An 18,268-nucleotide genomic window follows, 5' to 3' on the forward strand; every position below is an offset into this window, starting at 1 on the left:
GGGCCATTTGACGCGATAACTGTAAGAATTATTGTCCCAATGTATATCTCCACCCGCCTCGGTATTCTCCAGATCACCTTGGCCACTCTGGTAATCGATGTAGATTTTCCAGTTGAGGTAGAGTTTATCTGTGATAAGTTTGATGTCATACCCAAATAACCTATAATGTTTCATGTCCGTCCTTAACAACAGCCACAAAATGTTCGCTTATTCCGAATCTCGTCCACTTTAACTTATTAGCACGATCCAACGAGTTTGGCGGTCCGAATTGTAGAGAAACCATGTAGCTAGTGGTCACATCACCAAGTGCTTAGATAAGTTAACATTCCTGAATTCACCTCCTAAGTCTATACCAAGTTGTTAACACAAATGTCTTTAAACCTGACTTCAGTATCCTCACCATGAGACATGAAATATTTCACCGAATTATCATTTTACGCACTTCTTTTCGAAAATCAGTGTCAAATAAGCTATATATAATCGGGTTTACTAAATAATTTATTATAAAAACAATGTAACCAATTCTAAACCTAACGATATCGGTATCTGTTTTGGTAGGCCATGGGCTCACAACTAAAATATCCAATAGTATGATTACAAACGTTGGAATAAAACACACACCATAGGCGAATGTTATTATGAAATATTAGAGACACCCGGAACCCTCTTTTCTGTACTTTCTGGGACACATGGCGTTTGAGTGTATTGAGTGCGTCCACCGAAGTCCTTTCCGTATTGCTTGCAATAGTGTCGAAATCTGAGCACGATGTTTCACCGGTAAACTCGCGACCATTAACGGTGCGTCGCGCTTTCCGAAGTCTCATCTGGCGTAAGGTGTAACCGATACAGGCATAGAGTATACAAAGGAAAACCAGGTTGCTGCTACTAATTATCGATATAACGCAAATATAAATGAGTGACGCCATGTAAGAACCTCTAACGTCAATGGAACCACAGTACTGACCGGTTATATTTATAGATGTATTACGCACCTGTGACGTTCCAAATGTTACAAAACAAGGAACGCTCATCGCACAGGCTAACACCACAACTAGCATGATGCCGATCCATCTTTTTCGTTCAGACATCTGAATTTTGAACGGTCGGCATATCTTCTGAAACCTTTGTGCTGCTATAACTGAAAGCATCAACGCAGAGCTACTTGAAAAAAAGAAGCAAAGTGCATACATCCATTTACAAAGCATGTCGCTTGTAAACAGTACTGGACTGTAGTTTATGAGTAAAGCAGCGACACAACTCCCCAAACATGCCAACATATCACTTCCAGCAAGGTACGGTATGAAGAAGCGACCGTCTGTTGTGTGACGAAATCTAAACTTATAAATGTAAATGACAAGAATGTTTCCTAGTAGACACACAGTCAAATACACAAAGAGAAGTACACTATGAGGTAATAGTGCTCCGCGTAACCTCTCATTCCATTGGATGAGCAGTTCCTCCTCTGATGGTCCTGTCTGGTTCATTTTCGAATGGAACCGTGTAGTTCTCGCAAGAAGAAAATGTCTGGGTCAACGATTACCCTCTTGTGATGTATTCTATATAACCTGTCTTTGGCAATGTCAGTTACACGGGAATATAAAGATTTAGTTCAAGTATAGTTCTGGTTGACATATCAAGGTAAAGACAGCCGTCTGTACACTAGGTTATATAAATTGTCCTTAACTAAGCTCATGTCATGCCAATCGTGTGTTTTGCTGCTGCACAGGGAACACAGTAACAGTACAATTCAGCGAAAACAGGATATGCACATCATAGTTTACGAGTCAAGTACTGTACTTTCTTTTTCCTGTTGCTGGTCCGTTGCAGATATGCATATATTATTCATCGAACAGAAATGAAATCATGTTTAGTTTGTATGATATTAATAGTAATATCAAAGTGTTACTTTTTACACAAGCAATGTACGTATTAAACGTGTCGCAACGACTGGTCCATTTGTTAAGCTATGACTGGGACCAGTCGGTTTTGAAACGTTGCGACACGTTTAATACGTACATTGTTTGTGTAAAAAGTAAACATTTGATATCACATATTTCCAAACTGATGAATCTGTTATAGTTATACATTATAGTATTTTTGATTAAAGAAGTCATGTTACGTTAATGTTTTGTAAATTTCATCTTCTGAAATAGAAGAATTCCGGCTAAGCATTTTCTTCGCCCAAAAGAAAATGTCACTTAGAACAGGCTAATGAGGAAAGAAAATTGGTGACTGTCAGACTTAATCGCCCCTTTCGTCATTTAGTTCAGTAGAAAGGTGTAACAGAATATATCATAGAATTAGGAAGTGAGGTGACCCTCGTTATCGGGATGGAGGTTAATGTTATCATAGAGTTTGTAAGTGAGATGACAGTTATTGTTATTTTGTAGATACATGCTATATATATTTTGGTAGTGAGGTGATTATCATTGATATGTTGTAGGGACATGCTATATATATTTGGGTAGTGAGGTGATTAGTATGGTCATACTGAGGATATAAATACATTTTTGTAACAGCTTGAGTATAAGGTAACCATTACCGAGTGTTGTACCTGTCAGGAAGCTATATCCCATATATTCTGCTACCTTAACAGGGTCTATAACAGAGCATTAATGAAAATGAGACAGTTGGAGAGACCATACAGAAAACTGACAACAATCAATAAAGTTAACAGTGGTTGCGAACAACAACCCGAAGAGGTCAATCGAAGTGAGACTTGACTCTATCCGTAACGGACTAGGAACATCATTGTACAGCACATGCTTTTTGTCTATTGTAAGTAGGTCATTGACACCTGCAGAGTATCGATACAGTCAGATGGGGCGTGGGTCTCTAGAACATGTTAATAATAAGAGCCACATATTTCAGGTGATTAAACATCAAACAGGTGTAAAGATCGAGATATGAGGTCTGAGACTCCAGTCATATCATATATAGGCAGCATCAGATACGGTAACAACACAGAAGAGCAATTGCTGACTATTCACCCTGTCAAATTAAAAATAAAAACAAAGGATGAGATTGTAAAAAGTTGCGATAACTTTATTACGACCGGATCACTACCCTCTTCAGTTAGATGACATAAGAGACGCCATTCAACATAGCCGAACGTTAGCAAAGCCATAGACATGACCAGAAATGGACGAAGACATGACGTCAAATATTTCGGAAGGGGACCGTGGACATTGACATGGAGGAGTTAAGGACCATGAGGGTTGTGAGAGAAGGGCTTGCTGTTCACTTTGACCTCATTTTACTTCGAAACATTATATTGAACTTATTGCGTAACAACGAAATCAAACAATTATTATTGCTCATGAAGGATATCAGGAAATGACCAAAATGAAATCCTTAATACTCTTAGAATTATGGTTCCCAGTATTAACAGTAAGGTGGAAAATACAGTGAGGAATTGTACATCTCTAATATTATATCGAATTTGCAAACAGGAAACTTCTGTGATTGTCTCAACTTTTATTAATCATCTACTTATTACGCCAAGATGGCATTGGGCTAATGCCAAGGTTGACAGCTCCAACCAAACTCTTACGATGATGGTACGCGTACGGGCTGTCGTTAATGAACGCACAAATTGGCGGCTAGCTGTGTGGATTCCTATATAAAGCCACATCGCAGAGGACGACCGTTTGGTCGAGAACCAAGCTAACGCTAACCGTAAATTAAGTTCATTTAAAGTCCTTAAAAAGACGACAAAAGGAAGTATTTTATGAAGTCACGATATGATGTTGTCATAGTGACACAAGACGTGAGAGGCAACAGGCTTACATCAGTAGAGTCCGCACCCGACAACCATTACGGTCCGGAGAACAAGTCACCGTTAATGGTATTATAAGACAGTATCGCGTTTCAAGAAAGTTAGCCAATGTTCAGGAAAAGGTACAAAGTGAACAACAGCTTGATGAATAGACGGAGAAGTTCAAGGAGCACATTTTGTTAATGGTAGGCCAGTCCAACTGTAACATCAGACAATACCCGAAATGATGATCCCACTAAGCAGGACTAATAGAGAGAGAGTAAATTAAACACTCTACAAAGATACTAGTTTAAACAATATTTATTCAATAATTACATGTACAACAACAATAATACAAAAATACAATTAGTAGATAAATAGGAATCTGACAGCAAGCTCACAGCTTATGTAAGCCATCACCCTTTGTTTGGTCAGCATCCCTTAATATAACGAGTAATAGAGTAATGTTATTGAACATACAAATATGATAAATTAAGTTAATTAATATAAAGTCAAATGAATGAATAATTATTTTACCTAAATATTGTACTGAATTAGTTATTTTAATGACTACTAGTGTTCGCAGCACTATATTCCCAACTGGTCATCAATGTTCTGAGCTATCTAGTAAAATGTGTAGTTGTAGTCATTGTTAAAAGAACTATTCTCAGTGTGAAGACACTGAGTGATTTTTTTACAAAACGTTATAAACCGGAAACATCAAATGAATTTAGACCTTTTTCCCCCTCATAATTCATCAATGATATTATTTACAGACTGAATAAGCCAGTCAATGGAACACTCGATGCAAACATGTACTAACTACATGTACATAAGTTGTATGAAAAGTGTTACTCAACTCTTTAGTTATGTAGTAACCAGCATGGTCTGAAACTATGAGTTTGCCATCCATGAAAATGATCCTATATATCATATATTGTAATGAATAAACACCACAGTAATGTAAAACGAAAAGTGATCAATCAAGCTATATATTACTCTGATCAGAATGGAGAAGAAAAAAAAGAAAAAACCCATCTTAGATGTACAGACAAATATCTGTTTGTGATACCACTCTGGAATTTAGTCAAATATTATAAAAAACTATTGTTAAGTACAAAAGGATATATATACAACATTATATATACAGCATTTGATATAGCGCCCTATCTAGCTAACACAAGCCACTCTAACGCGCTTTACAGTACATAGATATACAATTAATACAATTAGCATATACATTAATTAATTCAATTTTGAGGAATTCGCAGGCGCTGCCTTATCAGACCCTAACTTCTAATCCTATGCCACCTGGCTAATATCTCCCTATGTATGTATGCCTGCGTGTGTGCTGGAAATGTATTATGTTCTGTTTTGTAATGGGACCGTGCTTCCAACGGCATTTTTTATAGTGCCACCTCACTTGAATGCTACAGCACAGATACCGCAACATCCACCCCAGACCATGTTATACTCCACCTGGGTTGTTTGAGTTGTGTGGCCAGGAGAAAAACACTTTCTCTGATATTCAATGCGTACGACGACTTTGAGGATCGAACGCCGGCCCTCTGCGTGGAAGGCCGAAGCGTTAACCACTCGACCAATCCGCCGAGGATGATGATGTACATGGTTAACTATCCTAAATTCGTTTCTTCCTTAGTTTCATTTTAACGGGCGATATAAACATGCTATATCACGTTTGTGTAAGGAAACAATCTATGTTCTTCCCTATCATGGATATAAACCGGAAACGACCAATGGTAAACACTTGGCCATCATGAATGGTTTGTACTTTAATAGGCGAGTGTATGATAGACGTGGTGTGAAAATAGGCCAAATTGTTTTCCTGCCATTACGATTGACTCGTCGCGATGATCAGTGGACTGGGTTTTCCGTTTAATATTTTTATGATGACAAGATGTTATTTACAAGTATCAAGCTACAAAGCGATGATTTTATCATGTATATGTGTAATTTCCATAATTTCGAAGAAAAACACCTACACACTCAATAAAAATTGTAATATGCAAGTACATTGTATATATTATATTGATATATTAAAAAGTAAACAACCGTGATGAGGAAATGATAAGCGCGGAATGATATAACCTTTCGCACCACAGACACATACAGACACTCATTCTTTCCATACACCATAACACAGTGGAACCTCCTACCCAAAACAATCATCCAATCAGAAACACTAACATAATTCAGGACATGCACCACATATAACATAATCGAACAAATTCAAGACTTGCAACACAACTAACACTCACAGCTTTTAACCAGTTTTTATCCTATAGCAAATTAAAACAAAAACAAACAAAAACACTGTACATACATGTAACATAGAACTACAGCACAAGACCACAATTCCGTAATCGTCAATACTGACGGAGAAAGGGATGAAGAAGAAGATTACAGCATCCAACACGTGTGTACTTCTACTCTTTCTAAAAATTATAAATTATGTCGAAAATCCAAACCGTAACACTAAGTATTTATCAGCGGATAATGTGTTCAAAGTTTGATAAGAATGTTGTTTTGATTTAGCTCAGTACCCATAATGTCTCCTGTCGAAATTCGACCCCTGTCGAGGTGCCACATCTGATCTTGCAAGAAATATTACTCAATCCCAGTAACTTTATAAGACTTTGTTGGAATCTCACTCATTAGCGCTGTCATTTATACTGCCTAAACGGTTATGTATAGGGATTATATTTTTGTAACACCGTAGGGCATACGTGTATACATAGTAGCAAAATGTATTTAATTAGTTTTCATGCAGATTATGAGCCATCGGGATTAGCAGGCATGTACATGTGCTTTTTCAAATGATACAATAGCATAGTAAATGTTTTAAATAAATTGTAAGGACTTGTTAATGAGCTCATTCGTTGTTTGACACGAGCACTTAGTTTCGTCTGCATAAATTCTTTGTGAATATCGTTGAATGCTATGTTTCCTACATTCCGCCATTGTTTGCTGACTATAGCATAGGAAATTATAGGAACGTGGGTTTAGTTTAAACATAATTTATTTGAGAAATTAAAAACAAAAATGGAATGGGATTCAAGATATAAATAATCATCTATTGTTATTAATACAATTCGCAGTAAATATTGTACAGTATTGATATTTATACATAAAGATAACATTGAGTTATTATACATTTCTTAGGAAAATCTTTTGGGACTTGTGAAAACCATGGTTACCACATCAAAAAACGCCAAAAAATGCAAAAAAAACATGATTTTTAACCCAAAATTTGACCCACGCAACTAGTAATGTTTTTTCTTAAAATCTGTCTTAAATTAAATATCACCTACTCGGTCACAGATACTCACGTTTTAGCATGGGTCGTCAACCTAGATTTTTCACAATATTTACACATGTGCTGAGTACAAAAATAGACTACATAAGAAGCTAGCTTTTGTTGTGTAGACACAGATTAGTAAATGGCCAAAAATGTAGTCTCAAGCCAAATTCAAATATGTATTCTTTTTAAATGTGATGCCCACATAGTTCAATTCATCATGTATATGCCAATTTTAGAGCTGTTTTTTTTTTATACTTTTGATACATGTTATATTACAGGGGTTATGCATTGTACAAAAATATTACCCATGGCCACCGTACGCTACTGTACACTGCTACCTATGTATATTGCATTATTGCATTAAATAGATTACCAAATATTGAAGGCATAACAGTAAAATATAGAGAAAATTATTCAATATTAAAAATGAAGTCATATTCCAATGCTTACCGAGATATTAAATTGGTTTATTTTATCTTTGAAAATTGAATTCAAACGACAACTAAAATTAAAACCTATGAACGCTTTCTTTTAGAATCGAAACAATGAAAGAAAGTACATGTAAGCATACCAGGTCTCGTGTAATTTGCGTTTTGTAAAACGCACAAACGTGTACGCAAAGCAAAATCTCTGGAAACTGTAATAGTTTTCTGTTTAAATCCAGTTAATGCGTGATAGCATTATGTGTTAACAAAATTTGATACTTGGTCGTTGAACATCGGATATTCTTATCACGTATAACAGTTTTTATTAACAATTTCACTCGAATTTTGTGTATCAAACCAAGTATCTGTACAGTCTTGTGCCGTAGTCGAGTCGCATTCCTTTGTCTGTAACATTATAACTTATAGTTCCTGCAATCTAATATGCTTATCTCGATCAGTACTATTAACTATAATATTTTCCAAAATTAATTACGTTTAAAAACTTCTTATATCTATCGAATGAAGATATATAGGAATTAAATCACAATAGTATATCCTAAAACATATTAGAGAGCCATGCGATTATTTCCTTCCTCAGTGTCGGGTCGAATAATCCATATATTATTGGGTTAACAATGTTGTTAATAATGTATAAGGTATTAGCAGTTCGAAAACCCAGAGTCTCGGTGGTGGATTTGTCTTTCCAGTCATTTTTGTCTAGAGAACTACGTACTATCGCAATTATTGTTGGCGCATAGCATAATATATACACCAAAGTTACAACGAGAAACATTATCGAAAGTCTATTACCAGTCGTCCTCATCTTTCTTGAAAACTTTCCGTGTGACGCACTTGGCGGGGTCGAGCTTTGTGTCTCTGAAATGGTCGATGTCTTTCCCGTGCAACTTTCACTTAGGCCATCGGGGGATGAAGACTCGCCTATCGGTTTCAATTTCATACTCCTTCTGTACCTGGCACGGCCATATATGGTCTTCCCGATCATGACGTAGAGAGTACATAATACAAAAAGGTTCCCAACGCACATCGTCAAGACCAACAAATTGTACACAAATGGGAATACACTTGACCCCATCACCTTGACGGAAGCGCACACGTATCCAGTCACATTCAAGCTTTTGTTAGTTATCGGTGCTATTCCTGTAATGAACACACTTGGAATTGACAAAAGGAACACAACCAATAACGTGCACAACACACACAGTCTCTTATTTCTCAGGGTCATCCTAGGTTTGAAAGGTCGACAGATTAACTGGAATCGCTGGACGGCAATAATCGTCAGCATCAGTGATGAAGAAGATGCCGCAAACTGGCTCAACATGAAGAAACTTTTACACAAAGCAGCGTTTGTGTAAAGAACGGGATTGAAATTAACAATAAGATTCGCAGAAGAACAAATCACAGAGGCCATGGCGTCTATGCCTGCCAGGTACGGAATGAAGAATCTCTCATCAGATGTCTGCCGAAACCTGAACTTATAGATGTAGATGATCGCTGAATTGCCGAGAATTCCCAACACAATATAAATAAAGAGCATAATGGTGTTTGGAAGGAGATTCATGGCCCTGTGGCTGTTCAACTGGCCAAGTATATCTTCTGGGACAGTCGAATTATCCATATCGATAGGCCTCCTAATCGGCTCGCTCGGGTATGTAACAAGCAATTGTCAACTAACGTATATACATATATCCAGATATCTCACATACTGCGGGGTTTCTCTGTATTTCTTGTAATAAGTTCAAGGAATGTGCGATAAATGAATAATATCGGATGTGTATCAGAAGGTACTTCACGTACCACTTACGCCTGCACTGAACATATTGATATTGTTGCGTAAAGAGATCACTCATCTCACCTCATTTCCCCTTCACTCCTACATTTTATGCAGGATGTCAACAGGTTCTTGACATATTACAGTACACAACTAATTTCCTTGCTTTCTAATCCTATCTCGCTGTAAACATTAAATGTTATATGCAACATAAGCGAAATATGGTCAAATTCAAAGTTGGCTGCATTGAACGTTAAATATATCCAGCCACAAGCGAGAAAAAGGATCGATATAAAACAGAAAATCCACAATATGTATACAAAAACAGTGTGCATGTTGCGTAACATTTCTCTGAATTTTAAACTATGTATATCCATGTTTTTTAAGGATACACAGTTCCTCGTCCTCCCTACCACGAATATAAAACAGGAAATGACCAAATATAGACACTTAAAGCCATCATAGGTTTGTATTTTATAGACGAGTGTGGAATAGACATGGCGTGGTTAAAGTGTTTTACCAAGTGATGTATTCTGGTATCGATAGTATTGTCCTCTAATTCTATTTACAAAAATCCTATAGTCATGTATGTGCTCGATTTTCATTACGCCACACAGTACTTAGAAGAAAAACCATTTCTTGTAACACTCACACACACACACACACACCAGAACACACACATACATATTTTACTGACATAATTTCCCCTTTGCAATACCTACTTCACGGTAAACAGATAACAAAAACAAAACAAATTATTGTTTCGAACGATACTCAAGATAATGCTGATCTGTGAGGGATCAAAAAAATAAAAACCCTGACAATTGTAAACATATTACATGTTGATGGTTCAAATAAAATAACCTTTACTAGATGCTGGAATGTCCGTTTTTGAAACTTGACTACAAAAAAGGAGTGTTAATTTCATAGTCAATATAAAAATAGACTTTCTAGATCCTTGAGAAAAACTGACCATGATATCACCAGAAGAGAAAATTGTTCTTACAAAAAAACCAATTCAAATTGAATGATATGCAGGGTTGCTGTAGCCTTGATGGTCATAGCTATTTATTGTTGAGCAGTGGCATGATTCATAATATGCACATTATGAAAAATATCTAATTTGAAATTAACCAGTACCCTAATCTTTATTTTGAAATTGAGTGGGTTTTATGCAACTTCCCTTCTGTTTCAACAGTAGTTCGAACAAAGGAAATCAAGCTTGTCGGTCCCAAGTTTCAACAACGAGTCGTATCAGGACGAAAAAGCTGTATCCTGTAGTGTCACTCATTTTTGGTTTACTGTATCTATTACAAAATTTATAAACTGCATTTACATGCGCGTGGGTGTGTGTGTGTGTGTATGTGTGTGTGTGACAAAGTTCACACGTCTTAGAATTAAAGAAAATACAAGAGCATCAACTAAACAGTAATTCAAAATCAAAATATATCACATCAGGACAAAATATAGACAAAGGAAAGACTTACAAGGAGACCATTGAAAAAAAGAAAAGATCATGGGTTCATAAGTGAGAAATGGTAATCGTTTTCTGCTTCAATGATAACACATCCCATGTAAGTCAAGGTCAAATCATAAATAATGCCACTTCTTCCAAGCTAAGATAGACAGTCATCAGTCGAAATCTGTCTCAGTAATCATGATATATGGACCAAGGTCTTGAATACCTAATCAATCACTTCATGTTAACACCATAAGTTGGGAAAGCAGAGATTAACTTTCAAGAAAGTGAAAATCGAACAATCACTCTTATCGAACAAGCTGAGCAGTTAGCCGTCCATGCTGATCATAGTGTAAGCAAATTCGAAGCAAGTTATGTTTAAAGCAACTTCTATAAACTCAAGTAGCCAAATGTCTCGATTTAGTTGAAATACGCTGATAAAACGTGAGATGTACCGTTCAGCACCTTTTTATATTCAAACTCTGACAAAGTAATTTAAATTGTAGATGACTATTGTTCACGCCCAGTAACCATATCTCTGTTTCAAGTTCGGTTATAACAGAACAAGGATAATAATCCATAGCTCTGTCCCCGGTACCCAAATAAACCTTATTTAAATTATACCCCTTGAGAGCTAAAATCTCAACATTAGCAAGCAAAATTTGAAAAGCACTTATAAAACCCACAATGTCAACAGTAGAAGACAACGTGATCCGAGGTGACATCAAACCAGAAGGAAACAAATCCTGAATAACTGTCCATAGATGGAATGAGAAGAGGAAACATTGCGCAATTATAGGAAATAGATCTCAACTCAAACGACAATGATAAGCACCGATAACCTAAGACGACATGCACATATATTTTTATCCATAATAGACGCTGCGGAATATCAGTAGGAATTCCAGTAAAGAAACATGAAATTCTTCGTCTTAAATTGGTGCATTTAGGATATAAAATGCTAAATAAGAACTGATCAGCAGAACGTTATTCGATCCTAAAATAATCAAATGAATCCAACTAAGATAATGGATAATGTATGAATGTTAATACACAAATTCAAAGAAAAAAACATGTGATATTAACATTTTTGTGGAGAAAGCAGAAATGATATTGACCATACGTTAGCATAAATAACGAACACATTTAACAAAATAAAGGGTAAATGAAACAACATAAAAATAGTAGGAACTTGTTTGACACCATATACTAGAGTAGATACACATTCCTGGAAAGACATCGCCGAACAGAGGACATAGGTAATGAGATGAACGGCAGCAGATAACGTTTGGTTTCTTCAATGTTCAACCGAAGATGAAAACTCTACGACAACAACAACACAAAAACAATTCTGCAAGGGGCACGTCAATGCCATGTTACGAAAATATGCAGTAGAGGAGAATGACACTAAAATGATAAAAGAGTCAACAGATGGATAATATTATTATTAATTCATGAATTAAAGTTACGATGAATGAATCGGTGCACATATAGCTCCGGTCATTCATACCCGTCATGCCTGTATTTATTTTATATTTGTTTTTTTCTCAAATATGCTTGATCACAATAACATGTCCTAACAATTATTAGACAGCCATGCGATCATTTCCTTCCGTAGTGCCTTGTCGAAGAATCCATATATTATTGGGTTAACGATGTTGTTGATAATATATAAAGAATAAGCACTTCGAAAACCAACGATCACCAGGTTGGATTTCATCAGCCAAACATTTCTGTCCAGAGAATCCCAGACTATCACTATTAATGTTGGCACGAAACATACTATATACACTACAGTGATGACGAGAAACATGATTGACAGTCTGTTACCCGCCATCTTCATCTTTCTGCACGTCTTCCGGTGCGAACTGCTTGGTATGGCCGAGGTTTGTGTCTCTGAAATGGTCGAAGTTTTTCTCGTGCAGCTTTCATTAAGGCCATCGGAGGATGAAAGCTCAAACTTCGCTGTCGTCTTAACACCTTTTCTGTATTTGATACGGCCATAGATGGTCTTCCCAATCATGACGTAGAGGGTACATAATACAAAAAGGTTCCCAATGCAGATTGTCAGAACCACCAAATTGTACACAAAAGGAAATATATTTGATCCCATCACTTCGACGGAAGCGCACACGTATCCAGTCACATTCAATCGTGTGTTAGTTATTGGTGCTATTCCAGTTGTGAACAAACTTGGAATCGACGCAAGAAACGCAACCAATAAGGTGCAAAATACACTCAGTCTCTTATTTCTCAGGGTCATCTTAGGCTTGAAAGGTCGACAGATTCTCCTGAATCGTTGCACAGATATAATTGTTAGCATCAGTGCCGAGGAAGATACTGCGAATTGGCTCAACATGAAGAAACTTTTACACAAAATAGCATTTGTGTAAAGAACTGGGTTAAAATTGATAATAAGATTGGCAGAAGAACATATGACACAGGCCGTGGCGTCTATGCCCGCCAGGTATGGAATGAAGAATCTGTCATCTGACGATTGTCGAAATCTGAACTTATAGATGTAGATGACCGCTGAATTGCCGAGAAGTCCCAACACAATATAAATTAAGAGCATGATTGTATTTGGAAGGAGAACCATGGCCATGCGGCTGTTCCATTGATCAAGTAAATCTTCGGGGACAGTCGAGTTATCCATATCGATAGGCCTCGTAATCGGTTCGCTCGGGTATATAACAAGCAGTTGTCAACTATCGTATATACATATATCCAGATATCTCACACCCTGCGGGGTTTCTCTGTATTTCTTGAAATAGGTTCAAGGAATGGTTGACATACTACAGTACACAAGGAATGTCCTTGCTTTCTAATCCTATTTCGCTGTAAACATGATGTTGCGTCAAATTTATCTGAATTTTAAACATAAACAGTTCCTCGTTCTCCCTACCACGGATATTAAACAGGAAATGACCAAATATGGACACTTAAAGCCATCATCGGTTTGTGCTTTATTTAAGCATTGAACTGTTTATGTATGGTATTCAAAATCTATTTGAATGACACAGCTTTGCAAGCAAAAAATCATAATGCGCGCTTATCATAAATACCATACAAAAACAATTCAATACTTATATTTACGTTTTCTCTGCTTTTTATGGGTTTTTTTAACTTACGATTTATATTTAAAATTCAAAATTTTCGCCTTATTGGCAGTCCACACAAATTCGTTCAATAGTTGGAACAGCGTGTTGTCGCGTGCTGATTATTGGCAAACAAAGTAGTACTTTGAAATTTTAACAAACACTTCAATTTCATTCCACAATTCAGTATCTTGGGTGATTTAAGTTTATCAATTGAACTCTGAGCTGAAAGTTAGATTTGAAATTGTTTCGATTTCTCCCCGGAACAAATTTCGCGCATGGATAAATACAGTGAACACCGTAAATCCGACCTTGCCCTCCACGAGGGAGTTATTTTTGGAAGTTAAATGAGCAAAGAGAAAAGTTCGAATTTGTGAAGAATCCAGACGTGAATTTATTTGTTGATTGTATTGGAATCTGACTACAGTCGGTAGATTCTATAACAAACTCGTTATTTGACATGTTGTCAGAAACTCAGGAAACCGTGGCTGCGAGACGCGTGTAACTGATAGCGTTTGAAGTGAGTGATCTGGCGATGGAGCACAGGGGTTCGTTACAAATGTCTGAAATGTTATCTGTAACATATGTGTCAGTAGGTCTATAGAATATGTCTATTTCAGACATTTGTAACGAACCCCTGTTGATTAGTGCAGTGTAACAGACGATATTTCTGATAAATTGAATGAGTGTTAAAATTCTTTCCATTGACGGCATTGGTGATTTCAACCGATTTGCATTTTGTACGATATTGCAGACCTTGGTCTTGTTTTTGTTGTAATAAAAGTATTTTTTTTGTATTTTCTTTTTTCTCTTGCACATCAATTTACAATTACATTGTCAAGTCTCACAATGCCAAGCGATATTTCGGCAGCCGTCATGTTTATTGTAATTCCGGTCAGTGTTGTATTAATACGCTAAGAATTGTGTCTCGTGCTGCATGGTAATTAAAATCCCATCAGCGACACAGCTTTCAAAGAGGCTATATAGTGACAATGCCATGCAAATGTAAATATAGACAAGTGTGGAATAGACATGGCGAGGTCAAAGTGTATACAGCCAGCAAGGTCAACATATTGATTCGTCGTTAGTGTTCACTGAACTGGATTCCTATGAAATGGTTTAACACATCAAACACACACATACATATCTTACTGAGATAATTTCCCCTTTGCAACATCTACTACACGTTAAGTAGACAAACAAAAACAAAACCATTGTTTCGAACGATACTCAAGATAATGCTGATTTGTGCTGGATAAAACAGGAAGCCCAGGAGGCCTGTATCGCTCACCTGAATATGTTTAAAATAATTGTATGAAGTAAAGATATAGCACTTCATGGTAGGTGCTGTAAGTACATGTATGAAATTTCAGAAAGATCCATCCAGTACTTGAGATAAAGCGAGTACAAACTTCAAACAGAGCCCCACCCCTATGCCCTGGGGGGGGGGGGGGGGNAGGATAAAATCCCTTAATCCCCACGGTCGAAGAAGGATTTTAAAGGTTTATCTCTATTTCTTCTATTGGGCCCCGCCCTTCTGCCCCCTGGGAGACCACACCCACTGCTTATACAAAATTGAGTCCCCTTGGCCCAAGGATGCTCCACACTAAATTAGGATAAAATCCCTTAATCCCGATGGTAGAAGAAGGATTTTAAAGGTTTTACCTCTATTTCCCATATTGGGCCCCACCTCTCTGCCTCCAGGGAGGTGAGACACACCGTTTATACCAAATTGGTTTCCCTTCACCCAAAGATGCTTTATACTCAATTTGGACACAATCCTGTCATTCGTACAGAAGAAGAAGGTATATGAAGAATTGACTATGTTTCCCCTATTGGGCCCCTCCCTTCTGTCCCCAGGGGGACCACACTCACTGTTTATACGAAATTGAGTCCCTTTTGCCCGAGGATGCTCCAGACTAAATTAAGATAGAATTCCTTAATTCCCTATGGTAAAAGAAGGATTATAAAGATTTTATTTCTATTCCCCTATTTGGCCCCGCCCCTCAGGTCCAAGGGGGGCCACACCCATTGTTTATACAAAATTGGTTCTCCTTTAACCAAGGATGCTTCTCACCAAATATGGAACAAATCCTTTATTCCTACAGAAAAAAAAGGATTTTAAAGAAGTTGCTATATTTCCCCTATTGGGCCTAGCCCCTCAGCCATCAGGGGGGCAAGACCCACCGTTTATACAAAATTGGTTCCCTTTCACCCAAGAATGCTTCAGACCAAATATGGACCAAATTCTTTCATTCCTACAGAAGAAGAAGAATTTTAAAGAATTTTCTATGTTTCCCCTATTGGGCCCCGCCCCTCAGCCCCCAGGAAGCCAGACCCACTGTTTATACAAAATTGGTTTCTCTTTACCCAAGGATGCTTCACACCAAATATGGAACAAAACCTTTCATTCCTACAGAAGAAGAAAGGTTTTAAAGAATTTTCTATATTTCCCCTATTGGGCCTCGCTCCTCAGCCCACAGGGCGGCCAGACACATCATTTATGTAAAAATGAGTCCCCTTGGCCACAGGATACTCCAGAATAGATTAGGATAAAATCCCTTAATCCCCACGGTAGAAGAAGGATTTTAAAGGTTTTACCTCTATTTCCCCTATTGGTCCCCGCCCCTCTGCCCCCAGAGGGGGCCACACTCACCTTTTATACAAAATTTAGTCCCCTTCGCCTAAGGATGCTCCAGACCAAATTTAGTCAAAATCTATTTGGCTGTTCAGGACAAGTAGCGTTTTAAAGGAAAAGTTGACGGACGGACTGACGGACGACGGACGCTGTGGTGAACAAAAAATAAAAACCCAACTCATCTATTTTCTCAAAAGAACATTTTTTCGATATATAGACAAATGTAAACATATAACATGTTGATGGTTCAAGTAAAATTACCTTTACTAGAGGCTGAAAAGTCCGTTTTTTAAATTTAATAACAAAAAAAGATGTGTTAATTTCATAGTTAATATAGTTGTTTTGTATAGTAACAGTCTTTTAGACTAAACATGTTCATTAAATATGACATTTTGGCACAAAGTTTCAATGGCACAGCCATCTTTATCAAATACCTCAATGGTTACGTTGAGGCATTTGATAAAAATGGCTGTGCCATTGAAACGTTGTGCACAAAAATCATATTTAATAGTCAATATAAAAATAAACTTTCTAGATCCTTGAGAAAAACTGAGCATGATATCATCAGAAGAGAAAATTGTTCTTACAATAAACACTATTTAAATTGAATGGTATACAGAGTTGCTGTAGCCTTGATGGTCATAGCTATTTATTTTTTAGTAGTGGCATGATTCATAATATGCACATTATAAAAAACATTTAATTTGAAATTAACCAGTACCCTTTATCTATTTAGAAATTTATCAATTGAGGGGGTTTTATGCAACTTCCCTTCTGTTTCAACAGTAGTTCGGACAAATTTGGATATCCAACTTTTCAGTCCCAGGTTTCAACAACGAGTCGTATAAGGACGAAAAAGCTGTATCATGTAGTGTCACTCATTTTTGGATTACCGTATCTATTACCAAATTTAGAAATTGCATTCACTTGCGTGTGTGTGTATTTAACAAAGTTCACACATCTTAGAATTTAAGAAAATACTAGGGCATCAACTAAATCGTAATTCAAAATCAACATATATCACATCAGGACAAAATATAGCCAAAGGAAAGACTTATAAGGAGACCATTGAAAAAAAGAAAAGGTCATGGGTTCATAAGTGAGAAATGGTAATCGTTTTCTGCTTCAATGATAACACATCCCATGTAAATCAAGGTCAAATCACAGAAATAATGCCAGGTCTTCCAAGCGAGAACCGTGGTAGGGATAATAATAAAATTGAATTTATGAGCATAATACAAAAAAATATCGATCTTCGTATAACTCAAATAGAATATCTACCAACGAAACTGTAATGTCTTCTTAAACCTGCCTTACTGGAAACTCTTTGTTGTAAGATAGACAGTCATCTTTCGAAATCTGTCTCATAAATCATGATATATGGACCAAGGTCTTGAATACCTAATCAACCACTTCATGTTAACACCATAAGTTGGGAAAGCAGAGATTAACTTTCAAGAAAGTGATCTTCATACTCGGCAAATCGAACAATCACGCTGATCGTACAAGCTAAGCAGCATGCTGATCATACCTAAATAAACCTTAATTAAAGTATACCCCTTGAGAGCTAAAATCTCAACATTAGCAAGCAAAATTTGAAAAGCACTTATAAAACCCACAATGTCAACAGTAGAAGACAACGTGATCCGAGGTGACATCAAACCAGAAGGAAACAAATCCTGAATAACTGTCCATAGATGGAATGAGAAGAGGAAACATTGCGCAATTATAGGAAATAGATCTCAACTCAAACAACAATGATAAGCACCGATAACCAAAG

General features: G+C 36.9%; 1 protein-coding gene across 1 annotated transcript; it reads right to left on the minus strand.

Moving 5' to 3' along the window:
• Positions 1 to 7,351: 7,351 nt before the first annotated feature.
• LOC110459811 (cholecystokinin receptor type A-like) lies at positions 7,352 to 10,103 on the minus strand. The gene has a single exon (XM_021512258.1). The coding sequence runs from the start codon at positions 9,138 to 9,140 to the stop codon at positions 8,061 to 8,063; it is 1,080 nt and encodes a 359-aa protein (XP_021367933.1). The 5' UTR covers positions 9,141 to 10,103; the 3' UTR covers positions 7,352 to 8,060.
• Positions 10,104 to 18,268: the final 8,165 nt, after the last annotated feature.

The sequence above is a fragment of the Mizuhopecten yessoensis genome, unplaced genomic scaffold (genome assembly GCF_002113885.1).
Source record: "Mizuhopecten yessoensis strain PY_sf001 unplaced genomic scaffold, ASM211388v2 scaffold10227, whole genome shotgun sequence".
Taxonomy (NCBI): domain Eukaryota; kingdom Metazoa; phylum Mollusca; class Bivalvia; order Pectinida; family Pectinidae; genus Mizuhopecten; species Mizuhopecten yessoensis.